Consider the following 26,710-nt stretch of genomic DNA (forward strand, 5'->3'; position numbering starts at 1 on the left):
AGACCAGGCCTGCTGTGGATCCCCTGAGTTTCCAGGTGAGTAGCAGCTGCTCACACGTGTGTGTGTGTGTGTGTGTGTGTGTACGTACACGCATGCGTTTATATGCATGTGCACACACAGATACATGGGTACTGCCTGTACTTGTGTGTCTGTGTGTGTGTGTGTGCGCGTGCAGGCACACACAGATATGCAGATGCTGACAGTGTGTGTGTGGGTGGGTGTGTGTGTAGGGAGGGGAGGGGAGGGGAATTACAGTTATTAACCATCAGTGCCCTGGCTAAACACTGGGAGAGAGTCTGTAAACATTGATAGAGGTCCCAGCACAACTGGAGGTGTTTGATATGTGCTTTAGGCAGTCATGTTTATTTCATCTGTAGAGAGAGACCAGAGCCTCAGCCAGTGCTGTGCAGGATATATAGTCATGGGTGGGGAGCAGCAGCACACACACACACACACACACACACACACACACACAGTTTAATGAAATTCAGTAAAGACGGGTCTTCATTTTAAGCCCAGAATTAAGGACCTTATAAATCCTCATCTCAGAGAGATTCGTTTTTTTTCTAATTTTCTCTTATTGTAAATGGACATTTTTCGTGGCCTCTACAGAACCTCTGTTCACCGTGGATGGCCTGTCAAGTTGTTGTTTTTTTTGGGGTTTTTTTGTAATGATAAATGATTAAATGTCATATTTGATCCATTTTTGAATATTGAGTTCTCGATAGGCATTGGTTTGTTGGCATGACATGGCAGTGACTGACACACGGTGATGTGGGGAGTTTTCCTGAGGCGATGACCCAGAGATATGCCAGCCTGTCTCGGGTCGCAGCCTGCCACGCTGCCCGTGTCTTTGTTTTGGCCGCGGTCAGTGGAAGAATCGCCGTGCGCTTTACCGCGCCGTGTTAATCAAGCCGCTCCTGTCTGTTGGGTCCAGTTGAGTCCAGTTTGCGTTGACCCCATCGCTCCTGAGCCGCTCAAAACGCGCGTCTCTGCTGCGGAACCGGCGGTTTGGTCGTCCGTCCCGCCCGCCCGCCCCCTCGGCCAATCGGCGCGGCCGTCGCGCCGGCTTTTAGAATGCAGGTGACAAAACGCCCTCCAGAAAGTTCCATTTGCCGGCGGGCATCTGATTAATCGCGATTATCATACCATTATCATACAATCACACACTAATCGTACATGCATGGTCCCATCTGCAGCTTAGGATGCGTACGGAATATTTTCCACAAAGGAACAGCGTTTAAATATGAATCCCTCCCGTCGTTTCAAACTCGATTATTTATTTATTTATTTATTTATTTATTTATTTGTTTGTCAACCTTGAGTATTCCTCTGAATTGGTATGGATGAACGGCTTCCAGTGAGAGATCTCATTAATTCGGTTAATTGCAGCACACAGTGCTGTGCGTCTGCGTTTGTTTGCTGTGGCTAAGTGACAGGACTGAATGGCTGACTCTGATAAAGGGGCTTTTCTTTGGTTCAGTGGCTGGTTGGGTTGGTTGGTCAAAGAGCATTAGAGGAAATTCTGAGGTTTGTTTTTTTTTTTGTTTTTTTTTTTTTGGTTTGTGAGACGCATGATGGATTGAGTAAAACTGGTCTAAATATGTATCTTTGGTAAGTGGTACGGTTTGAAGAAACTATATTATATGATATGAAACATCGTTGATGTCTCAAATGTGATGGAAAAAGATGTATTGTAATTTATTAAAATTGTTTATTTTTTTGGAATGCTACCGCACATGGTAGTGTCCAGAGGAGTGGCGTTGACGCTCATTCATTTTCTATTTGAGCGTAACTCCAGAACCCTCCTTTGCTATCCAACATCTAGTCTTTTCCATTAATGAGAGCCAATGCTATCATTGTCTCCCATATGAGCGCAGTGTGAATGCCAGTCTTCACTCTCCGGGTTGCATACAGACAGGACATGTTAGCAATGAAACATCCCTCTATTGTCCTTTAAATTGCTTGTGTTATTGAATGCGGTTCAATCCACACCTGGCCCCAGCCCTAGAGAGTCCCTCAATTCTCTCGCTCCTCTCTCTCTCTCTCTCTCTCCCTCTCTCCCTCCCTCGCTCGCTCTCGCTCCCTCTCTCTCTTTTACTCTCTTCTGCTCTCTCCGTCTCTATGTGTCACTCTCTCTCTCTTTCTTTCTCTCTCTCTTTCTCACACACACACATCCTTTCTTTCGCTCACTCACTCGCTTTCTTTCTCATGCTTTCCCTTTCTTTTTCTCTCCACAAAAATAACGCAGGATTAGCCATCGGTTAGCGGTTATCAAATTCATACAAGCGGCTTCTGGCATTGTGGCCATCTTTTTAATTAAAGTCTTCTGGGGACTGGATCTGACCTTTTGAGTACGGAACTGATTAAACACACAATGGCCGGTTATTTTTCTCATCCACGGCCTTCTCCATAGAGCCACTGATTACCGTTCTGTTTAGACCTATTCTGGGCCGGAGCCTCATTCACAGAGAAGCCAAGGAAAGGAGGAGGAAGGAGAGCCAGAGAGGGAGGAGAAAAGTAATCAATTCTGCTCAAGAATGTAGATTAGGTATGATAACATCAGGTAATTAATAGCAGGTAGGAAGCTGTAAGAGGCCCAATTTGTATTAGTGCGCACTGGTGAAAGAGGGTTAATTTGTTAACCGAGATGGATGTTTAAGAGGATGAAAGGTGAAATTAGACTGATTTCATATCCGTTGAAAGGATTAGAAGGGTTTTTATTGTGTTTTTTTTTTTTTTTTTTTAGTGAAGTTTGATGAGATCGAGGGGTTTTTTTTTTTTGGTTTTTTTTTTCCGAATGTGGATGTGAGTGTTTTGAGAAAATCTGCTATTCAGAGTTAACAAGAGCTGAGGGAAAGCCCAAGCATCAAAATCGCCCCTTAAGAGTTGATACTACCATGATGGCGTTAACAGCTACCAAAGGATGAGGTTAAAAGATGATAAGTTTAAAAAAAAAAAACAAAAAAAATTACATTCATAAACAATATATATATATATATATATGTCCTTTTGCTCACCTTGTAATATTTCATTACATACCATGAGACATGGGAGCTTTCTTTTCTAATGTCCATAGATTCAGATCCGACCACTGGCTTCAGAAAACTGCATCCCGTTGTCTTTAGCGTCGAATGTAAAAATGCTTGGCAGGGCCTGGTATTCATTACTTGTGGTTGCCATGGCTAGATGAAGAGATCCCAGTGACCTCTGGGGCACGTTTAATGGGAGTTTGACTGGAAAAGACCGTGCTGTGTGCCGGGACGTCACGAGGAACAGCGGCCAAGGTGTTGACGGGCGTGGAGACATTATCAGCCAGGGTCTGCTGGTGTTGAAACCTCACGCTCCTTCGCCATGTCGCCCATACCCTGGCTCATGATGCAAAACGGACCAGGCTTCAAAACCGTTCACCGCAAATGCAGGTATCGGACACGAGCGGGGCGCTTTCGCTGACGGTTCTGTCAAGAACTTCGCCAGAAAGATCGCGACGCACGGATCCTTGCGATCAAGTCTAGAACCGCGCATATGCGCGTGAAATGGTGCGGAAACGTCGGTTTAATGAGCTATGGAAAAACAGTCATATGTTTAGATGACTCACTGTCCAGCCTGTTCCCGAAACGCGGGCGAGTGCAAGACGCGCTCCAGACGCCAAATGAAACCCACACCTCCAAGCTCTTCGTTCCCACGGTGAAGGGGGTCTGGCGGCTCGGTTATGGTGCACGGATGTGTTTTTCCCTGGCACGCTTTAGGTCCGCTCAGCCCCGCAGAGGGCCGTATAAAAACGGCAGCGAGCGCTAACCCCCGTTTTAAGCGATCGCTTTCAGTCCTGGTGGAAGCGGGGTCTCGTCCAGGATGGCATCGCTCCCCTCCGCGGGGGGCGCCGGCGGTCGCCGAATGGTGCGCCGAGCGTGTAAAACGGCGTAAACCATATGCTTTGGCCGTTTCTCACTCGACAGATCTCAAACCGACGGAATGGGGAAATTGTTGGAGAAGAGCCTGCTACTGCTTTTTCCACTGCCATCAGCAAAACACAGATTGTCTCTCTTTTTCTTTTTTTTTTTTTTTTTGTAAAGAGTTGGTGTTGAATCATTTCACTGGCGTTTCGGATACCAGTGGAATTTGTGCCAACATGGTTCATTGGTATCCCAGCACCACATTAAGACACTCCATGTTGGCGTTTTGTTTATCGCTCATGTGTCTTAGAGGTGTCTCTGAACGTGTTTGTATGTTCACGTGTATGTGTCTGTGTCTTACTTTATCAAGGCTGTTGCGTAGTTACGGCGTGCGCACACGTACTCGAGCGTTACCATGTGCTCATTTACATTTGTCTTTGCAAAGGGAGAAAGTGAGTTCAGGCCAGCTACCTTCACTCAACTGTTTCTCCCTTGCCGTACCGAGTCCCGGGCAGAACGGAGAGCTACGTCCACCCCCGGTAAGAACGCACATCACAGAACCTCCTCTAGGTAATGAAATAATAATGAAAAAAAGGATTTCACAGTGACAGTGAAACGCTGGCTCGCTGAACTGGTTCATTCCTGTGAAGTTAGGCTGTCAAGCCAACAAAATAGGCAGCTGCTTGAAACTCTACTTAAATGGTTTTTTTTTTTTCCCATCCACTATGTTACAACTGCCCTCTTTCCCCTTTCTCTTATTTGTTCTCTCTCTCTCTCTCTCTCTCTCTCTCTCTGGCTGTGTTTTGTGTTCTGAGTCCCTGCTGTATACCGTCAGGCTCCCAAGGTGCAAACAGAAGTAGAGATGTCACATTAGATCAGCGGAAATATGGCAATATGGCGCCCGCATGTTCACTTCCCCTCTTTTTGTCTTTTTCTTTTTTTTCTCTCTCTCTCTGTCTCTCTCGCTCTCTCTCTTCCACCCTTCCCTTTCAAAGAGCCAACACTCCCCGGACAACATATGTTTGATCAGCAGAGCCCTGCTCCTCTCCTGGACGGTAATCTGCTCCTCCCTGGACGGAGCCCCTCCGCCTCCCCCCGGCGGGCGTCGGAGACGGGGCAGGCTCTTGTGTTTCGCGGGGGCCCCCTCAGGGCCGGTCCCGTTCCTCAGAGGCCTGGGAGTTTGTTAGAGCCGGGGCAGACCCACCCCGGGCATTTCCCTCCCCAGAGACAGCGGCCCCCTCAGCCCGGATCTGACATCCTGCCATGTTCGGAGCCCAGGATGAAGGTAAAGGCATTTTGGCTGGAAATAGACTCCAGCTGTGAGGTTAGCGAGTGAAACTTTTTTTTTTTTTCTTTTTTTGCATTTTAACTCCGATCAAACCTCTAATGGACAGACTGACACATGTACTGGGAGGGGGGAATTAGCCTTTTATAACATGCTGGAGTCATGGATGATGTTTACTGGCCAAGGGTTTGTAGGTCTATATCAATCAATTTTTTCACATACGATTTACAAAAATTTAGGCATAAATTTTTGAGCCGGAGTAAGAAACCCTCGAGGTACAGATATTTCTTTTCCGTATGCTAATCAGCGATCAATACCTAAAGGTTGTTTTGGTTCAGTAATGGCTCATGCAGGAGCTAGTGTGGACCCATAGTCTATACTGCCCTCTAGTGTTTAAAATGTGTACTGACCAAGAGTCTCTCCCATTCAGTTTCCAACAAGAATGATCAGAATGGTACTGGCTTTTTTTTTTTTTTTTATTAACTGGCTTTCCATCAGGAAGTTTTCTTTGTGCATCTAGCACAATGTCAGAGTTAAACCTCCAGTCACTGAAATCTTGACAAGTGAAATTTGTTTTCAGTTCTGTAAACAGGCTTCTACAGATACAAACCATTGCAAGAACAGAAAACAAGAGCATCACATTTAAAAAAAATATTTAGATTTCAGTCCCTTAAAAGAGGTTATTGTAGGAAAAAAAATAAAGTATCAAGAACTGTTTGTTGTGAGTTTGATGCGAGTCCATTCCAATGCCAGTGTCGCTTTTTAATGGAAACCGTTGCAAGCTTTAATTGCAATTGCATTTCAGATTGTAATTGTAAAGCGTGGTTGCTTGACTACCTTGTGTTTTTGACCTGTAAGAATGTGGTTTGTTCTGTGTCTCTCTCTCTCTCTCTTAGAAGCTGTCTCCCAACCATCTGCTCCATTATGGCCAAGACCTACTGCTACAGGCACAGGCTCCGCCCACAACCCCAGCCTCTGTCCGCCCCCAACTGGATACTAAGCACTCCCGAGCCAGCCCCGTAGACATCCCTGCATCACTCCGCCCACCGTCTAAGACCGTCCAATCACGGAGCCATCCTTTTGCTCAGTCCCCTCGTCTTCAGTCTGCCCTTGTTCGGCCTAGAATGGTTGTGAATTTAATTGTCTTGTGTCACTGTCAGATTAATTTTGTCATTTCGTCTTCTCCGACGTACATCCCGTCTCTTTGCGTATGTGATGACGATGACGGAAGGGTAAATTGTATATATTTAAATTTAAGTTTTGTCCTCCCGTGACTAAAAAATCTCATTGAAACTCATATTGTGCCGCAGCACTGTAAACTGTTGGACCAAATAAACGCGTGCAAAGTTTTGTAGAGTAATTAATGTCATATTTTTATATTCCTGTGTCCCTTGTGCCCAGATCTCTCACTCAGGCCAAGAGACTCGGGGCCTCCATCAGCAGAGTGGCTGTGTTACCCAGCGTCCAATCAGAACAGCCGTCAGAGAGCCCATGGCCAATAATGACGTCTGTCCGGCACGCATGCCCACTGCTCAGGTGAGGCCTGTTGCCAGGGTAGGACAGAGTGCCAGGCCGTTGCCCGCTGCCAAAGGGATGCCCGTTGCCGCTAGGCAACCGCCGAATGCCAAGTCTGAGCCGGCTGCCAAGGCCACACCGGCGCCCGGAGCGCCGGGTAGGAATGTGGGTCAGAAGGTCAAGGAGGAGCCGCCATCTCCTCCGGCTCCTCGGAGCCTCTCGGCCAAATCGCTGACGGAGGAGGAGGAGGAGGTGGAGGAGGAAGAGGACAAGGTCAGTCCGCAGCTCCTTTTCCTGGTTCTGATGCCCGTATCAGAGGGAGCCCAAACTAAACTGAGTGAGATTAATGTGTTTTGGATGTGTGGCGGATAGTGTTGGCCCGGCCCGTAACTTCCAGTGAAGGCTTTGGATATCTGTGTGCATTGCATGTCTTTTGGGAAAGTGCTGAGAGAACTCTCCTTCTCTCTCTCTCTCTCTCTCGCTCGCTCTCTCTCTCTCTTGCTCTCTCTCTCGCTCTCTCTCTGCCTCCCTCCCTCTCTCTTTCTCTTTATCACTCTCCCTCTTTTTTTCCCCCTCTCCCTCTCTCTGTCTCTCCCTTCTCTCTCTTGCCCTCTCTCTCACTACCCCCATCTCTCTCTCTCTCTCTCTGTCTGTCTGTCTGTAGAGTTGACTGCTAAAGTGAGTGGTAATGGAGCCTTTTCACTGCTCTCACTCTGAGCTCAAGGTCACAGGGACTCAGTGAAAGCTGTTCATTAGACCCAATTATTAGGCCTGACAATGCAGTCAGAACCAGAATCAATAGCCTTAGTCAAGCCCCTTTCAGAGGGTGGGTCTGCAAATCAATCAGTTTCACCTCCCTGTCTTCTCCTACCCACCCTCCTCAAAAACGCTCACGCATACACACACACACACACACACACACACAAGCCTTTCCCAAGAATGCCAGCAGTCATCATCTCAGTCTCTCCTTTCAGCCATGGCTGTCTGTCAAAACTAGAACTGTTATGTTGATGGATATTAAACTAAATACGCAGAATTTTTTTCTTCTCATTTGTTACTCCCAGTGAGGATTCAGGCCCAGTATTTCAGCGAAATAAAAATATTAAGCTGAGGTCCCCACGCACAGAATTTTGACTTTCGAATTTCCTAAAGAAATATGTAAATGTGAATGAAATATCTTCATTGACTTTGTAAACGTATTATTGTACTATGAGTTATCTTTTACATTTCCGTTGTTTCAATCAGTATTGCTTCAGTTGATTTTTTTATAGTACAGAAATCAATTAACATTGTTTTTTCAGCTGAAAAAGACAATGGCTTAATCAGCCATGGCCCAAACACTTCCTAGCATTTTAATGTAGTTAAAGCGGTTGAAACCCTCTTACTTTTTGGTCATATTGCGTTAATGGGTATAAGACCAGGCAGCTGGCAGTTTGGTTTTCATGCCACTAAATATTACATTTTCTCAGTAGTGGATCTATGACGATGTTGTTTTAATTGTGTCTGTGTGTGTTGAGTGTGAAATCTCGCTCAATTTATGTTTAATGTCTTATAAATATACTGTAGTCTTAAGTAAACAGAGTAAGTGCTTGTTTGTGTGTGTGTGCTTGTTTGTGTGTGTGTGCATTTGTGTATGTGATAAGGAGACACTGCTGTACAGTCTGAAGCTGCAGGAGCAGAAGAAGCTGAGAGAGGAGCTGTTTAAACGGAAGGAGCAGAGGAGACGTATGCAGGCCAGAGAGAGGAGGCGGTTTGTGCTGGAGCGCATTAAGGAGCAGAACCACAGAGACCGTCAGCTTCGTCAGCACCCGCCGGGCGAACCATGGGGCCCTAACCGTCATCCGAATCTCCCCACCCAGTGGCCTCCTCTCTGGGGCCGGTCCAGCGGTCAGAGCCGCCGACGGTGGGGCTGGGTGGGCCTGCGTCAGGGTCTGAAACGTAGGCATGGATGGCCTGGGCCTTCGAGGCAGCCTCGATCCCAAACACAACCTCATCTTCAGCACCGCCCTCAACCTCTACCTCCGCCCGAGCCCCAGCAGTGGTACTGCGACTCCGCCGTTTTACCGCGTCAGCGTCCGCCGTCCGGGCCGACGGGATCTCCGTCCGAGAGGACCGCGCCGGGTCCACAGGGAGGGGATTCTCCGGGAAGCCCGGGCCAGGCCCGGCACGGTTTCACCCTGAGGAACGGGGGGGAGGTCAGGTTTGGGCCTGGTCTTTTGGCCTCAGTCCAAGGCCATGAGACGTTGCCTCATCAACCACACCAGCGGTGCAGGGTTCTGGTGGGGGAGGATGTCACGTCCGTTGAGATGAAGAGTGAGGAGGAGGAAGATCCTTGTCCTCCGAAAGTCCGAGCGGTCAGACACATCTATTTTGAAGTAAGCTGCCAGCAGTCAACTAGCTTTGTTTTCTCTCGTTTGTTCTCAGTCTCTCTACTGGTGTGCATCTTTACTGGTATGCATACTTCTTTACTGGTATGCATACTTCTTTACTGGTATGCATGCATCTTTACTGGTATGCATCTTTACTGGTATGCATGCATCTTTACTGGTATGCATCTTTACTGCTATGCATACTTCTTTACTGGTATGCATCTTTACTGGTATGCATACTTCTTTACTGCTGTGCATCTTTACTGGTATGCATCTTTACTGGTATGCATGCATCTTTACTGGTATGCATCTTTACTGGTATGCATACTTCTTTACTGCTATGCATACTTCTTTACTGGTATGCATCTTTACTGGTATGCATACTTCTTTACTGGTATGCATCTTTACTGGTATACATCTTTACTGGAATGCATACTTCTTTACTTGTATGCATCTTTCCTGGAATGCATACTTCTTTACTGGTGTGCATCTTTACTGGTATGCATACTTCTTTACTGGTGTGCATAGCTATCGATGGATTCTTCATTTGGATCATATTATTCTTTTTCTTATTGGGGAAGTCATCACAGAAAATGGGGCATCCTGGCATTTGTAATGATTTCTTACTTAAATACTAGAAGAAAAAAAAAGTTGCACATATAAGATGATAATTAACCAACAGAAAATCTAATTAAAAGCCGACAGGAAATAGGAACGCTGGCATTGTGCGCGGCGGGAGGAACAAAAGCGGGATCCACACTTCCTGCAAGATTCAGTATACACACACACTGCGCGCTGACATATTCCTCATGTAATCTGGGATTTTCCCCTCTGTAATTTCACTCATCCTCACGTCTGATGCGTGCACACACACACCAGCGCGCTTTAATTCACTCTCCCCGAGGAATGAGACATGTCATTTATCATATTACATGTGAAATTCATAGTGGCGTTGGCCCCCCCTCCCCTCCCCAAACTCTTCTCTTCTCTTCTCTTCTCTTCTCTTCTCTTCTCTTCTCTTCTCTTCTCTTCTCTTCTCTTCTCTTCTCTTCTCTGCTGTACCTCAAAGCATCCGTTTGAATGAAGAAGAGAGAAGACGTGAGTGTCGATGAAGATAACAGACTAGCAGTCTTAATAGAATTGGAATGGAGGAGGTGGGGGTTTGAGGAGTGGGTGAATGGGGGGGTTGGAGGGGGTGCATGCCTTTGCACAGAACTATCCCCACACAGTCAAATCAATGCTGTTTGCCTTTGACACAGTGGTAGAAGGCCTTTTTTCTTTCTTTTCTTTTTTTTTTCTTTCTTTCTCTCTCTTTCTTTTTCTTTTTTTTTTTTTTTTTTTTTTTTTGAAAGGCAGAACAGAGAAGATGCTTGCTCTCCCAGGGACATTGTTCCGCTGTCAGTCTGAGCTGCTCTGACAATGTTATCTCTCAGCCTCTCTCCAATATCAAGTATCTCTCTCTCAGGTGCTCCCAAACCGACGTCACCCCCTGAGGGCATGCAATTAATCTGTGTGTGTGTGTGTGTGTGTGTGTGTGTGTGTGTGTGTGTCAGTAACACCTGTAAATAAGGAGTTTGCCAGTTTGGCAGATTCGGTTTGAAGAGCTTAACGGCAGATAAGGGAAATTAATTTTTCATCAGGAATAATAGCTCGTGCGTTAACCGGGGGAGCGTAAAGCGTCGGCGAGGACAGATCGGCAGACGTGTCGAGCGTTGTCACTCCAGGATAACGCTGCTTAGTGTCTTACTGGTGTAATGGAGCACTGTGGTTTCTAAGGACAGGGATTAATCAGTTTACAACAGTGCTGACTGCAGCGGCTCTGTGATAGCACTGTTTCACAGGCTCCGGTTTGGAGCTGTCATTTACTGTGTCCTTGGGAGGCATATTCATGCAATGCATTTTTTTTTTTTTTGGGTTTTCTTTTTTTTTGGTTTGTTTGTTTCTTATCACTGACAGGGAACATTTATTTGCAGTAAGGAAAACTAGTGTAGTATTAATTCGATTGCATTAGATTAACATTGATGGGGGGGGGGGGGGGGTTTAATGCAAATTTAGAAAAAGCGGGTCTATTCAGTAAAATAACACATGTGCATGTTTTGTACAGGCACACACAGAGGTCTCTGTATTTTAAATGTCATCTCTGCAGTCCTGCGTCTTTTGTGATGACATTTTAAAATAATTCAAATTTAGCAGTCATTTATATTTAAACAGCATTTTGAATTCTTCAGAACTTGGCATCTCTCTGGTGTAGCACCCTCCCAGTCGTAGCCTGTCAACAACCACTCCTAGCATTTTTTTTTTTTTTCTTCTTTTTTTTTTTACGACATTTATTAATTTATATCTTGTGTTGTTAGGAAGCGTATGCAAACATCCTGAGGAAATCAATAGAGATCTTACCATTCCAGATTTTCTCTGCTTTATCATTCCTCTCTGTATATATATTAGGACCTTATTAGTTGAAGCTGAAACTGACAAAATTTAACATACTAAACTTCCACTGATTTCAGTGAGAACTGAGCATGTTACGGGCTCTCATGGGCGATTTTGTTGTCTGCTTGACGGCCTCACCAATCTCTGCTTTATTTCATTCTCTTAGCGTGAAGACCCGTGTCAACGCCCAGGCACTGCTGTGGTGTTGTCAGGTGTGAATTTAGTTCTATAGCCAACAGAGAGAGAGAGAGAGAGGTGGATAAGAGCCCGACTTTGTTGTTTACGCTCGCGAGACACTCATTAAGGTTACGCGCGAGAGGCAGGGAGGGATGGCTTCTCGGCAGGAGGACCGGGGGCCAGATGCAGCGTGGGAAGGTCGCGAGGACAGCCGGGGCAACTGCGAGAGGAGAGAGCTAAAAAAAAAAACCTGCACTTAAACCAGAGACAGTTTTTTTTTTTTTTTTTTTCTTCGTCTTTTCTCGTTCGGCGAAGAGCTGAGACGTGATGAAGTGCGTTGGGAGATGAATTAAAAATGACAGCTTCACCTCCATCACTGCAGCAGTGCTGGGATCAGTGTGCCCACGCCGGGTCCTGCTGCACTCGCACTCACACACACACACACACACACACAGACACGCGCACACTTAAGGGCAAAAACTCTCTGAGTCCTCAGATTTCACACCTAAAACCCATCTGAGGTCTTCTGGGAACACCCCCTCGACTCAGTCAATCCATTTAAAGGGAGAGTTCACATTCTGGACGGTACGGGCTGAATATAGCTCTCAGCTCATTGTGTGTTAGTGTAGGGTTTTGTTTTGTTTTTTTCCCTTCAAAATGATAATTTTCTTTGTCAACCTAAAAAAAAAAAACACTCGTTAACAACATTCATATGCCAGTCCGTTAATGGTTGAGGCTGTAAGAATTTACACATAAATGATGAAACAGAATTACAACGATGAGACAGAATTTACACATAAACATGTATTTCTTCCTAACCCATTTTTTTTTACAGAAGCTGCTGTAGTCAAAGATAATTGTACTGTGCCTGTGACATTGACATGTCATCCTAGAGAATTCTCACAAAGCTGAGAAAAGGTATCGACTGAGTGAGGGCAGCCTTCAGGGATGTCACTTCTTATCTGACATGCTTGAGACATGACATGGGGGCAGTGAGTGATAATCTGGCTTCATCGTTAGTTATCGTGCTAGCGTCTGTTCTGTGATCTGCTGTTCCCTAAGGGGCGACAGAAATATGAGAGCTCCAGGGTGGTGACCATAAGACCTAGAACTTTCCACCCTCTACCTACACGTGGACCGCACAAACTCCAGCTACTCAGCCCCAACCTGGCCAGAGACCACACTACAGACCAGCTACTAGATACCAAGGCAAGCGTGTGTGTGTGTGTGTGCGCACGTGTGTCTCACGCCGTGTTTGTCCGTAACAGTTTTTACTGTATAAGAAAGTAGTCTGATCAGAAAAAAAACTTTTGAAAGTGTGTGCTGAGTGCACAGCCGTGCTTTCTCTAATCGTGTTTTAATGCCGGTAGTACGGTTTTCCTCGGCCACGGATAGTCCGCCGCGGCTCTTTCTAAAAAAACAGACAATGTCTTTTGCGGATAAAACGGTCGGCAGATGCCAGAAGGACAAACTAAATTGGTCGTCTCACCGTGCGCCTGGCGCTCTCCGTAGGTCGTTGTTCGGGGGCGCGGCGGAGCCGGAGAGGGCCAGATGGGCAGCGCCCGCTTGGTGCCAGGCAAACAGACGAGCTGGGTAGCAGGCAGGGGGGAGAGGCACGGTGATCGGGCCGACCAGGTGTCAGTTGAAGGGCTTTCTTCTCCAGTCACTGGGGTCCCTGGGAAAAATCTGCTGATGTCTGTAGGACCCGTTCAGGTAGGTCAAGGTCCGCCCGGCTTGACACCTCACCGTAAGAGTCATCTCCACGCGGTGTATAACGCTGCTTCTCGACTTTGTGCAGGTTTTCGTCATTTTAAGTGCAAACGATCATGCAAAGACTTGTGCTTTTTGGACAATGTTATAGTTCTTGCAACTAATGCACTGCAGTGTTTATCTAGTTTTAAGTCCTAAAATATTCTTATTTTTTGAAATAACTGAATGAATTGACTTATAGTCGACGCTATACTCCAGCTTGACTGACCTGTACCCGAAGCTCACATGAGGCTGGTATGGTTTGTTAACAAACACTACTGTAATCGAGAGGTTACTTACGGCAAAACATTAAAGCAGTAAATTACTACATACAGTCTTGTATCTTAGTGGCATACAATCAATCAAACATTTTACGGGGTGATTATTGCGACAGCACCACGCAGCCACGCCCCCTGGACATGCTCCGCACAGTGTACTTTGATAATGGTGCCTTTGCCATTTCCTTAATGCCTGATTAAAGCACTTGGCATGCAGTGTTGGAGGGAACGCTAGTTAAGTGTTATTGTTAATAATTAAAGACACCGGTGCTTTTCAATAAACAAGTCATGCGGGTAGGTGCATGAATATAAATTTGTTTGTTCGGATAGCAGGAACAACAGTTTGTTTTTGACCAGAGCAACAAGCAGGTACACACAGTATAGAGTGATATTTAGTAATACCAGCCAGTAATAAGGGAATGTGACTAGACTTGCAGCTGATAGGCAAACAAATTCAGTACACGGGATTAATAAAACATAAAGTAAAAAGTTTGTTTTAATCTAGCGAGCACAGCCTAGCCTGGTAAACCACAAATGGGCCTAGCACTGAAGTTAAGAACTGAGAGAAAGGGGGGGGGCAGATATGAGAGAATCCCGGTGGTCATGACGATCAGTGAGAATGTGCAAGTGAGCTCAGTGATGCCAGTGCTGTTGAATGTGAGGTCACTGCTGTTGAGAAAAAGACAGTGTAGCTCTATTTACATTCTGGATGAAGAGGAATGGAGGAGAACCATCTTCAGTCAGAATGTTATTTGTTCCACCACTGGAGTTGAGAAGGAAGAGCTCAACAGCAAGGGTGTGTGCAGGACACTGGGTCTGTTGTTCAGTCCCCTAGATGAGAATATGTGGCTACCATAGTGAAAGCATTGCCCAGTACCACTGAGCTACTGTAGTAGCAGAGGCGTCTGAATGGTAAGAGTCAATCCTGGAGGAACTGCTCAGTGGAAATCATCATGTCACCATCACATCTGATGACCCAAACAAGCCGTAACCTACAGAGGTACATTTCTGTGGGCTGATGTTTATCAAGGTAAACGGGGAAATGTTTCGAAAAGGTTGTAATGGCTGCTGTAACGCTTTTTCTCACAGTGGTTGGGAAAGAGAGAATCATTTTCAGTCCGCTGACATACTCACGAGCTTTACTGTGCAAAACAGGGCGTTTCTATTAAGCTCACAAGTCAAGAAGTAATCGTCACATCAGCAGGAGCTTTTTTCAGGATTTGCATCGTGAATTTGAGGTTCCAAAAACACAAACTGGCCCTCTAAGCTTTTGCCTCTAAGACCCAGCGCCTGATGTTATAGTTACCAATTCTTCTCGAGAAGAATTGGTGACTCTGCAATAGAACAGATCTTACGAGACGTTTAGTCTCTACAGTCTGATATTCACAGCGAGGTGTCTTTTCCCTGTGCCTAAATGTATCGGCGTCGAATGGTACCAGTCACAACTCTTAAGTCTACTGTCCAGACATGCACCTGTTCCCGGCAGGAATGCGTCTCTGATATACTGGGCAGTGTCGGAGATGTTGGACATTCTTGCTGAATGGACGATGCGAGTCCACCAGTGTTTGAGATATGATAACATGTCTTTAACCTGGCATTTGGATCTGTGTCTTCTGTTTGTCTTTGTTTTATTGTAGGAGATGGCCCACAGAGATGGACTCAGTGTCAGAGGGTGAGCAGTTTGGACATGTGTAAGACAGCATCTCTCTGAGAGCAGCACATTGGACAAATCCAATCATTTATCAGTGTGTTCTCATGCTGCCAAGATTTTCCACATTCTAAAATAGCTTTTCTATATTCTGTTATAGTTGGTATTGGTGACATTTGGCAACTTTTACAATGGTGCACTTGCCACCAACAAAATCTGTTTGTGAAAATAGCACAATAACTCAAGAGTTTGTTGTTATTACTCTTTGGTGCTTGCTATTCCATTTTGAATATTTTATGCACATGCTGTGTAAACACCACCTCAGATCAAAAACGTAGCTTCAGCTACACCAGTGTTATAAAAGGTCTGCTTACGTTTGAAGGCACAGGGCGTCGGGCACCGGGTCACGGAATGAGTGTAGCCCTGCACAGCGCAGAGCGCCCAGGCTCATAGTGAGAATAGACTGCGCTCAAGCCAGCGGCCTCGGAGGAAAATGAACAACAAGCCACAGCCGTTCGTGTGAATTTTTTGTTTGCTTCACCAAATCAGTTTACACTGGGGACTTTCAGTTTTTATTTAAGAAAGGTTAACGTTGTGATGTGGTGACCAGTTTGATCGATTGTTTCCAGTGCTCAGACAGATGCACCATTGTCCGCATATAATACTGCTCATCCGATAACGTTTTGTTATTTAATTTAAAATTTAATCGAAAGTACCACTGGTCCTCAAAGGTCACGAATAGAGATTACTGTTGATTAACTAGTGTGTTTAGAAAAGATGCACAGATTTTTATCTCTAAACTGTTTTTGTTGTTGTTGTTAAATGTAGTATTAGTTTGTCACAACGTGAGCTGTCTTGATGTTCTCATCTTCATTTTTAATACGAAATACAAAAGCTTTTGATTATAAAACATCCTTCAGTTTCATGGTGTTGATCTTCGTGTATATGGAAATGTTTATGTTCTCCCTTTTCCACGATCATATGCAATCCTCCGGCACTGAGTAAAAATGTCTCTTCGTTTGTGATGTTTTGTTGATGTTTTGAGAGAGACTTGAGACAGTAATTACCTCGTAGCAGACTTCATTAGCTCAGTGCTAACGTTAAGCACTTAAATTAGCGACAGCCTGAGCGTCGCCTCATCTGTTACTCTCCTTTAAACTAAACTCTCTCAGGTCAGTGAACACAGTCAAGCTGACTTTCACACATCAATACACCCCATACACATTTACCGTAGAGAAAATGCAAAACAAATTCATCAAAATGCACCACGCAAGTCATGATTAAGTATAAATTGCATGACAAAATATGACAAGGGTATCTTAAAGGCAGCGGTGTTTTGTTTTTAGTCTTTCAGGTTACTCTTTCAGTATACACAAGTGACTCTTTTTCTGATAACCCGTTGCCAAGGAGATCAGCAGTTTTCATAAGTAAAACTTCCAAGCTCCAGCAGATCATCTTCACTGTTTCGCTGTTGGGATGTATTGTTTTGGTTATGTCGCCATGATGTTTCACAAATAAAGATATTTCAGCTAGCTGCATAACCTCAGTCCGCATGCTATCAACAGTCGAACCATATGCTCTATGCTGTGTAAATGGATTTTTCCCCTTTTCTGTATCTTTTTACGTGATGAGTTAATTACAGTCAAATCGGATTTCACCTGATAACTTGCAGTTCTGTAAGCTGTCTGTAGACGGCAGTATTTAACCTTGCGTGCATGAAGAGGTCTATCATGTGGATGTGGTGTGTCGGTGTATTTAACTAATACCGCCATCTTGTGGTGGAAGGAGTTCACCGATTCATTCCGCAACTCTTTGTCCATTTTTTTCTCGCCCTAAACATATATATTACACTATATCAGAAAGCAGCTAGTTTTATTCAATATGACCAAATTAAAAATTACTTAGAGGGACAAGTCTTAAAACAAGACCTGTCACTTTTCTTAATGGTTTTGATTTAACAAAAATGTCCCATTGTTAAATTTATGTATGTCTGAAGATGTATACATTCTTTTTTTTATTAGTTAATATTTTAGCGTAGCGGGCTTTCACTGTGTGATGCAGTTCAAATTCTGAAAGCTTTCATTGGATACACAAAGACTTATTACATATTAGAATTTTTCGAGGTTTTTGTATGCTCATCTGTTCTGTTTTTTTCATCTGTTGCTTCCAATAGAGGTTTATGTTTGAAATATTTTCCAAGGCTCGTCTGGCTTTTGTTGGAGAATGTCAACATTTGCCCATAGTGGTCCTTTTCTAATCCGACAGACTGTGGGTTAGAGAAAGGATTAGGGGCTAGTTTGTTTTCCCAGTTTTCTGGAATTTTCCTTCAGCAGCGCTTTTGTACCTGCGCCGGGCCCAAGGTCAGCGCCGTGTCTCGGCGAAGCTCCGTCTTTTGTCTCCTAGCAAGTCTCAGCCACACCGAGTCAACACAGCTCCCCTCTCAAAAAAACGAAATGTGAGGGGAATTTCAATCCCTGTCGTAACAGTCTTTAAAAGGATGTTACTTACTTACTTTTCTCATTAAGCAATTTGAGTCTCCCTACCGCTCCACGTTGCGGTTTGAATAAAGTGTTGAGAGAAGAAAGCTTGACATACCGGTGTTTATTCCAACCTGTCTGTGTCACTCAGCGCTCGTTTTGTTGCTCGTCTCAAACTGAAAATTGATGGATTGCGTCGACTGGTTGAAGCTTTTGAGTGGGCATGTTGATCTATTCAACCTACCCAACCATCCACCCCCCCCCCCCCCCCCCCCACCCCCACCCCCAAATGTTTTTTTTACCAAACCATATAATTTCTTTTATTATAAGCTCCAGGAATTTATACTGCTCTAAGTATTTGAGGTAAATGTAAGCTATGTGGCCTTTTTAAAATGTGTCTGTCATTTCCGTCTCTACAAATAATGTCAGTTCCAACCTTCATAGTGTCCTCAACAGTCTACAACACATGACACAGCAAGCATTCATTTCAGCACTTATTGGTAATCTGGGGAGTTTGTTAATAACTCAACCTTGACAAAATCACTTGTGTGAGCCAGAGAGACTTTATATGTGCCGTTTTTTTTGTTGTTGTTGTTTTGTTTTTTTAAGTGTCATATACTTTTCCTTTGACACAGCATGGATTTCAGACACTGTTGAGTTATTGATTTCATTTGTGTGGTTAAGAGAGTCAGTGCTTCGCCAGCATCTGTCATACCACCTGCCAAGAGTACTGCATGCGTAGTCCATTTGTGGCAAAGGACAGAGCAAAGTGATCATCATTACAAGTGATGTAATATGGCACAAAGTTCATGAGAATATCACTGCCCCCCCAACACACATACACACATACAAACACAAAAACACTTACACACAATGTAGTGCATATGGGGCTTTGACAAATTATGTCATAGCAAAATAGATTTAAATGTATGGTTACGACCACAAGAGTATAATATGTCTATACTTGACTAGGTGTTATTGTTTGTAAAGTAGTGTTCATGAATATTAAACAAGACATCAGAACTCAAATCAAATGTCATGCCAATAATATATTTTTCATGGTCATGTTTTAATTTGACATGTAATCTGTGTGATTTGTCTAAAACACATCGCATAAGTCTCCAGTCCCACTTAAGATGAAGTAGACATGATTTTTGTCAGCTTATGCATGAACCACTGGTTTACTGGTAAGTAAGTACATATGTGTAAGTTCCTGTTAACATGTTATAATTAAGGCTATAGAGCCTGGGTGAATTCACACGTACCCTAACCCAAACCCTGACCCTTAGCTCAACCATACTTGTACTTAAACAAGCACCTGGATATGTATGACTTTTAAACGCCATCCACAACCGAATTGTATATTGAATGGAATATTCCACATCAAGGGTTCTATTCATTAAATGCTTTGGACATTTTTTTAAGTTAAAAAATTCAGATCGTTTCCATGACCTGCGTGGATTGAAACTTATTTAGTTATCAAGCTATCCGTAATAAATACATGAATCAACAAATTTTGTTTCTCTCAAGTTTCCTCCTTTGGTCAACACCATAAATGTCTAGAAAAGGTCAAACAATTTGATGTAACCAGTGTGCTTGAATCACTTTGATTGCCTTTTTGGACTGCGTCCTCAATGTATCTTTACAACAACCGCAACTGCGAGCGGATGGACACGTAACTGTTGATTTCATTTTGTAACAGACAGCCGACAGGAAAACCTCTCTCAGTGTTAAAAAAGTCATATTCTCATATGACTAACTTGCAGACTTTGTTTAGAGACGGATCTGTTATTCTTATGGAGCTTGGTAGCTAAAGAAACAACATGTGATTTCACTGTTGAACGGTTCTCCACTGAAGCACAGTTTACGACAGTTCTATGACCTCTGCATATTAAATGTGGCGGCCGTTTCTGGCTCAACCACTAGGCCTAAGTAGCCAGCATTTACTGCCCTAGCGCTGTATACCTCAAGTTACGTGCATGTTTAAAATATATTACTTTGAAAGCCTTGCAGTCGTGGTGTTTGTAACAAGTGTTTTTATGGACTTTTAGAAAATGATTGTCATATTGTGTATTAGAAAATCAGTAGCTGTTAACAATATATCATCCGGTGTATTTTTCACATAGTATGATGGTGGAGAATGACGGGCCTCTTTAAGGAATTAGGAAAAGTGAAATTGACACCTTCGGTATCAGATATTACTGGCCCACTTTTATTGTGGCCTTACTGTGTCAGCAAGGCACTTCAACTAATTGGCTTTAAAAAGTTATGTTGTAAATATAGGAAAAGGGTTTGGATTTATTCTGTAATCATGAAGGATTGAGGACATGTTCTTTGGATGGGGATTTACCGTCTCCACACGACTTTTAAAAAGTGAACTACTTTTTAAAACCAGGTTATGCTTGACAACCGAGTCAGGTCACCGTATGCATACAGTAGTCTACGAAAGGAATACAGAGGGGAGACATAAAACTGAGACAACTCCGAGACCTTTGATTGGATAGAGTGTATTATCAGCAGCAGGAGAATTCCAAGGCGAACCAAAACATGGCTCCATCAACATTCATGACAGCATTCACTGGAAAAAAAGAAACTTGAAACAAGTTCCATCACGTTTGAAAACAGTTACATAAATAGCTACTCTTTTTAGACAGTGTAAATGACAGGTCCGCGTGTAGTACATCCTCAAACGTTTGCATTTAGGCTCACATTTACAAAACTATTTCCTTATTACAAAATATTCATAGAAAATGATTTAGTAGCCTCTATGTTCAGTAGTTCGTTCAAAACACTTGATCACTTTCTGTCTCGCCATTATACCATTTAACTTTTTTTTTTTTAAACAAGGAATGTGATCGTGAAGTAACAGCTACGTGCCAGACAAAATGAAAACGAAATAAGTCCTCAAAGTATGTTGCCAGCTACCATACTGAACACATGAACGGCGACAGAGTGACAGAACAGTAATGTCTGAATAGTGGAAAAAAAATTGTTAATTTACATTTTAAGTTTAAATACAAATAATACACGTTCACACCGTACACTATTTCAAGTAACGAAATGTGATTCCGTAAATACTTTAGATCTCTCAAAAATCTAATATACAAATCTGAGTATAAAAATATAATTTATGCGCGCCATACTGTATCCAAGAAAATATAACACTTGCCCATTTACAGTGCATTTAAAGTCAATGCCATTACATATTTAATTTCTCTTTCTTTTCCCACTCCTCTTGGCTTTGCTAAATACTCATTGAACGATCACATCATGCGTGAATCCGTCCGGACTTCTCGAAAAACATGATCCTAATATCAATAAATTATTCAGCGAAGACTTGTAAGGCTCGACTAATGAAAAGAGAGGCATTTGAAGTCACATAAATTCATATGAACCAGCACAACTGTTCACTAACGTCTCAACTCAAGTTCGAAATTCCCAGGGGATGGAAAATGTCGCTGTCCAGTACCCAAGAGCCTATATGGAACAACATCTTTGAGTACCAGTGGAGGCCGTCCTCTCGAAATGTTGTATTTGAATCTCTCTCTGGAAAAAACCATGTCGTTAGTCCGTAGCTTAACCTGGTGGGAAGAAATGCCAAATGCGCCAATTTGTGATCTTCAATCACCGCATAACACGAGGCCAATACTTGGTCAACTACTATTGTTCCGTGTGCAGTAACCGGTGCATATGAACCTGCATATTCTACCGTGGAAATCCTCTCCACTTTGACGGTTTTCAGATTCCCTTGTTTTCCATTTAAAACGAAAACTTCATGGCCTGGCTTTACGTTGCTGGCGAATTTTGCAGTCATGCCGAAGACCTCTGACGCATTTCGAACGAAGACCAGGTGCGCAGCCGTGAGTGTAATCTTTCTCTCGGGTTCTGCTGTTTCAATCACATAAAACTGTCTTCTCGTATCTGGATCTTGGTCCATAAACATGATGAAGTCGCTGTAGGCTATGTTCCCCTCGTCGTCAGCAGCAAGCACCTTATCGCCCACTTTGAGGTCTTTGATAAACTTCGTCCGACCATCTGCAAGGAGAACTGTACTTGATCCGGGAAAGCACCCGCCTGATTTAGCAGCCACAGAATTTTCTAAAGTGAACAGCAAAAGAGAACCTTTTTAAGCAAAACAGTCTATCGTCAAAATGCAACAACTGAGTACTTAGTAACCTGTAGTCACAGCACCAGCACCCTCATTGTGCCACTAACACTGACTTTCACTAATATAAAAATATAGCGCAATTTAAAGGGTCGTAGATGCAGCCTTGGTTATGGTTAACCTCTAAACAAGTTCAGAGTGAAGACTATGTAGCATTTTATTGTTGGTCCAGTATAGTGAATGTGTTGCTATTACGTAAAGAATCGGAAGTCATGAGGAAAATATATGGTGTATTGTGTCTGTAAAACGCTAGTTTGGTATTCTAATAAGAGCAGACTAGATTTGTCATTCTAATTACGGATGCAGACGAAGTCTGTCACGAAGAAAGGCCAGTTTAGGCTACTTTTGTACGGATTCAACCCAATGTTTGCTCAGGTGCATGGATCCCCATGTGTTAGTTCTCACACATAGGCTGCTCTCCAAAAAACAGAGTCAGGCTTGTGCGGTTTGCACCATTATGCTCCTCCTCCAAAGGCACTCAGAGGTAGCTATTTGAATTTTAAAAAAACCCGCGGTTTCCATGACAGTAGCTGCTATCCCTCCTGACGGATGTCTCTGCTAGTAACAATGATCTGGATCTCGTAACTTCTCCCATATATTGGAGCTGCACTTCATGCAGACAGACTTGAGACGTTTGCACCATCATTCATTTTAGGATCTACTATACGTGTCGTTTTGCAAAGGGGAAATGGTCTCTTGAACCGTTAGACTTGATTATGCGTTTCACGCTCTTCATTTTAGGCCAAACAGTATAGCTATGCGAATAACACTATGCGTGACACTACGAAAGTCAGAGAACTGCATTAATTTTCTTAAGTATAGGTTCACAATAGGGCTATCACCATAATGTGGTCAGGCATTTTCATCATATATTTGATGGAATTACTATTAGTCGCTTTTGAGAAGGCTCAGGCCTGCTGTTTGACAATTCAACGATGTCATCCCTAGGCGTTGATTCTAATGCAGTGGCATGGAATCGAACTTGTCAAAACAAACTTGATGTAACAATCTAGAAACTTTATGAGTTGTGCCGTAACCAAGTTCTCACGTGGTGAATGAGTGTTACTCATTACAATCTGGTCGAGCGCTTAGTATGACAAGTCTTTTGTGTTTAAAGGGTGATGAAGTCATTGCTCTCACCTGCTTTGACAGAGCAATGTACGTGGGCTTTTGACTCGTAATAGACCCAGTCAAATCCAGCCTCCACAGCAAGTCTTGACAGCATTCCATACTTGCTTTTGTCTCTGTCGGAGGTCGTTATATCTACAGCCCGTCCTTCGTAGTGTAAAGACTCCTCCAAATGGTGTCCGTCCTCGTCCCAGCCTTCCGTGACTCGCAGTTTCACTCCTGGCCACTGATTCATCACCGAAATGGCCAGAGAATTCAGTTTGTCCTTACATCGCTAAATACAAAAGACAGTGGGAAACGGAGAAGAGAAACAGAGACGCTCTTTAGGACGATTAACATTGAGCACCATGGAAAGAGACACTGCTATAACAGACGAGGCCCGTATTTTGGAAATTTAACCAACCAACTCCCTGCACTGACCTTCAGCCCAATGTTTTGGGTCATCTTAAGTGAATTTGATTGCAACAGGCTAATTTTAATGAATGAATGAATGAATGAATGAATGAAAAATATATTTCAAAACAATTGTATCGGCTAACAATGATTGGTGGAAAAGAGCCCTAAGTTAATGAATCATTTGATTGCTTTAATAGCTTAATAATTGAAATTGCTTCTTGGTGGCAAGCTTAAACAAAGATAGGGTTTAGGAATATGCGGGTGATGTATATACTTTCATGCATATGGTCCTTGATATCCCTACCCCCACAACACATATATTCACACACGACGCACAAACTTGTTTTAAAGTCTGTCATCTGTCAGTCCACCGTGCCTGAACTTAGGCTTTAACGGGCAAAGCAGAAGTTTATTGATTCATAAGCATCTGAACGCGTCAAAGCATCAAATGAGGCAAACTGTCCAGTTGGAGTGAACGGGTAGGTGCAGCTCGGCTCCTCTAGTCCATGGTTAAACATGTGCTTGTAAAAAAAAAATGATTAAAAATAAAGGAATAGGACTTCTCCCGGCATAAATAAGTAAATAAGGAAATAAATAAACAAGCAGACCAACAAAAAAACAAATAAATTGCGCGAAGTCAAAACTACTCATTAACACAACTGCTCGTGCGCATTAAATAGTACCTTTCTCTGACCTTTATCTGGTCACCTATGAACTCCTGGCTTTCAGGCACGCAGATGTTTTCCGACGTGCTGTCCGAGCACTGTGAATTAATCTTCCAACAACCAGACTGTGGAAGGAGTTAACGTACACTGCTATATATTTATTTTCGAAATAAAGAAGTAATTTGAAAGCCTCAGTTTGTCTCTTAATTTTTTTTTTCTATAAAGGAGATTAGTTGAATTTAATAAGTCCCAGAGCTGCCCCCTTTCTATTTTTCACGCTCAACCGAGCATGCATGTTTTGCATTAAAGTCTGTTAGGAGAAAAAGACAACTGATTTTGACACACCATCGCTCGTTTCCTTGTCAAAAGATCTTAAATACTGACAAAAGTCAAACAAAATTCCTTAAATTATAATCGAAAAGTACTGTTGGAACAGGGACTTTGTGGTAGGCTACTTGAAATGAATTAGCTTACTTTTAGACTACAAACGGCCAGGTCATTGTCATCACTTTTCTAAACTTCATAACTCAAAGTTTTAACGCTTTGCGGATTAAGTTTAAGAAAAAAAACGGCTTTAATGCCGCCTTTTACGAACTGGTACACAATGAATGACGGACACTCTGGTTCTCTTTACACTCTGACGATACAGCGGGAGGCAAAAATTTGTAACATTATGCCATCCCATCACCTGAACATCATTGTCGTTGGAGGTTTTGTTTCTTAAACAAATGCAGTAGAACTAATATTCGCTTGCTGTCCAGTGATCATATACAAGTAGCCTACTCTAAGCCACTCCAATCGATAATAATTGAGCAAGTGGAGCTGAAAATTCAAGTCTTGTCTCAAATCAGCCGCAGTGTTGTAAAACGGAAATATTCATTTGTTATTCCCTGGTAGCTAATTGTGTTTATGCACCTGTCTTGCGGTTTGCACTTGACAAAGTTAAACGCTCTAAACTGGCGCTGAGCGACACGTTTTGGAGTCATGACAACACAGTTATGGAAATCAGACTAAGTAATTTCATGCCCGAGTTATGGATGGAAGCAGGCGCGCGCCTCATTTCCCACTCGGGATCCTGATAGGATTTTTGAAGATGACAGTTACCTCTAACCCCCGCCCCCTTGCAGATTTGCCATTAAAGAAATCAACTGGGCAAGTAATTGGGCCCCATTAACAACAACGCGACAACGCGCGCGCACCCCAGGAGTCTATAATGTCCAATAACAGACGCCAATGATTAGCTACAATGATCACTTCTAACCCATATTTACTATGAACTGGACTCTGCAAGCAAGTCACGCAGAGGAGATCCAGTCCAGCATAGATGCTGCACATTAGATCACGCAGCAGAAAATTCAACTCCTCATATTTCAAGTTCACATTTGATTTTTATTACGCAATTTGTGCCGCTGTCTTTAAGGGCGCTAAGAGGAGAAGGAGGGGGCGGAGGGGATGGCTGTGGTTTTTCTGAAGGGGGTGAAGTTGTAGTCTGAAACTATTCAAATTTATTACCGTATTATGTGTCGGAGGCACACGGCGTCATGGAGAAGCTATGAGGCTCAGAATATCGTTAGCAAAATGTAAATATTTGCCGTGCTTCAATGAGTTTATGGGAATAACTGTAATTGGGCATACTCGACCATTACACGCATCAGAAAACATAGTGCTACGTTACGCTGACTGATTAATTCTCCTAATTACACTTTTTAAACATGATTTATTCAATTTACAACACCGATAAGTGACCTGGGCGTTCGTCTAACAAACTGTCAAACAGACAGTTGAAGTCTTTGAACAGGGGAATTATCTCGAAAAATGTCTTAGCAATAAATATCACAAATTTAAAATAGATATTGCCCTGCAACACGGACCATAACCCACATAGTGAGACAATAAGGACATCTGAACTTTGATCAGATCTACTGAGTTGTCCTGATAGGCGGTGTGTGTAATTATCATTTGGAAGCGCAAGCGCATCTAGATAAGTACCCTGCACTTTGGTCCACAATACCTGGGTCATGAGCCTGTCAGCATTTGTGTTCTCCTCATCCTTAAATATAATATCAGGATTGTAATTCGGGATCAGTTCCTTAAATCTTTCTGAATTCCTCGTGATCTTGCCCTCGTATTTACCACTGGCACCCAGAGTCTTCTCCGCAACGTTAGGTATAAATTGCTTATATGCCAACGGCGTCAGCTTCTTCGGGTGTCTCCGCTTCCCATAACCTCTGCCGGGACCGCAAGCCAATCCACAGGACGTAAAAAATAGGCAAACGAAGCACACGAGGGCAATTTTCCTTAGTAGCAGCATTACGTCCCGTTACATTAACTGGTTCTCTACAGTTTTTTTCTTCTTCTTCAGTTTTCTCTCCGATGGCTCAGTCACCGTCGTCTGTGCTCTTTCTATGACTAGAGGGATGCTATCCAGTGGTCCCTACCGAGGCAGGTGCAGTAATGATTGTTCACGGTCGGTAGTGACGGAGCGCATTGGAGCTGGCTGCTGCAGCGAAGTTGAACAGGAGAAGAGCGAGATTG

General features: G+C 43.4%; 1 protein-coding gene across 1 annotated transcript; it reads right to left on the reverse strand.

Moving 5' to 3' along the window:
- Positions 1-21,239: 21,239 nt before the first annotated feature.
- shhb (sonic hedgehog signaling molecule b) lies at positions 21,240-26,486 on the reverse strand. Its single transcript, XM_030775193.1, has 3 exons — positions 26,187-26,486; positions 23,127-23,388; positions 21,240-21,919 (listed from the first exon to the last, which is right to left on the reverse strand). The coding sequence occupies exons 1-3, from the start codon at positions 26,484-26,486 to the stop codon at positions 21,240-21,242; spliced, it is 1,242 nt and encodes a 413-aa protein (XP_030631053.1).
- Between the last annotated feature and the right edge of the window lie 224 nt (positions 26,487-26,710).

The sequence above is a fragment of the Chanos chanos genome, chromosome 5 (genome assembly GCF_902362185.1).
Source record: "Chanos chanos chromosome 5, fChaCha1.1, whole genome shotgun sequence".
Taxonomy (NCBI): domain Eukaryota; kingdom Metazoa; phylum Chordata; class Actinopteri; order Gonorynchiformes; family Chanidae; genus Chanos; species Chanos chanos.

Bases quoted from the DNA above. Each gene is read 5' to 3' on its own strand.
- shhb (XM_030775193.1), bottom strand. From the start codon at position 26,486: ATGCTGCTACTAAGGAAAATTGCCCTCGTGTGCTTCGTTTGCCTATTT. The intron at 23,389-26,186 runs GTATTGTGGACC...TTTTGTATTTAG, and splicing joins CTGACAGGCTCATGACCCAG to CGATGTAAGGACAAACTGAA. The intron at 21,920-23,126 runs GTGAGAGCAATG...TGTTCACTTTAG, and splicing joins ACATTGCTCTGTCAAAGCAG to AAAATTCTGTGGCTGCTAAA.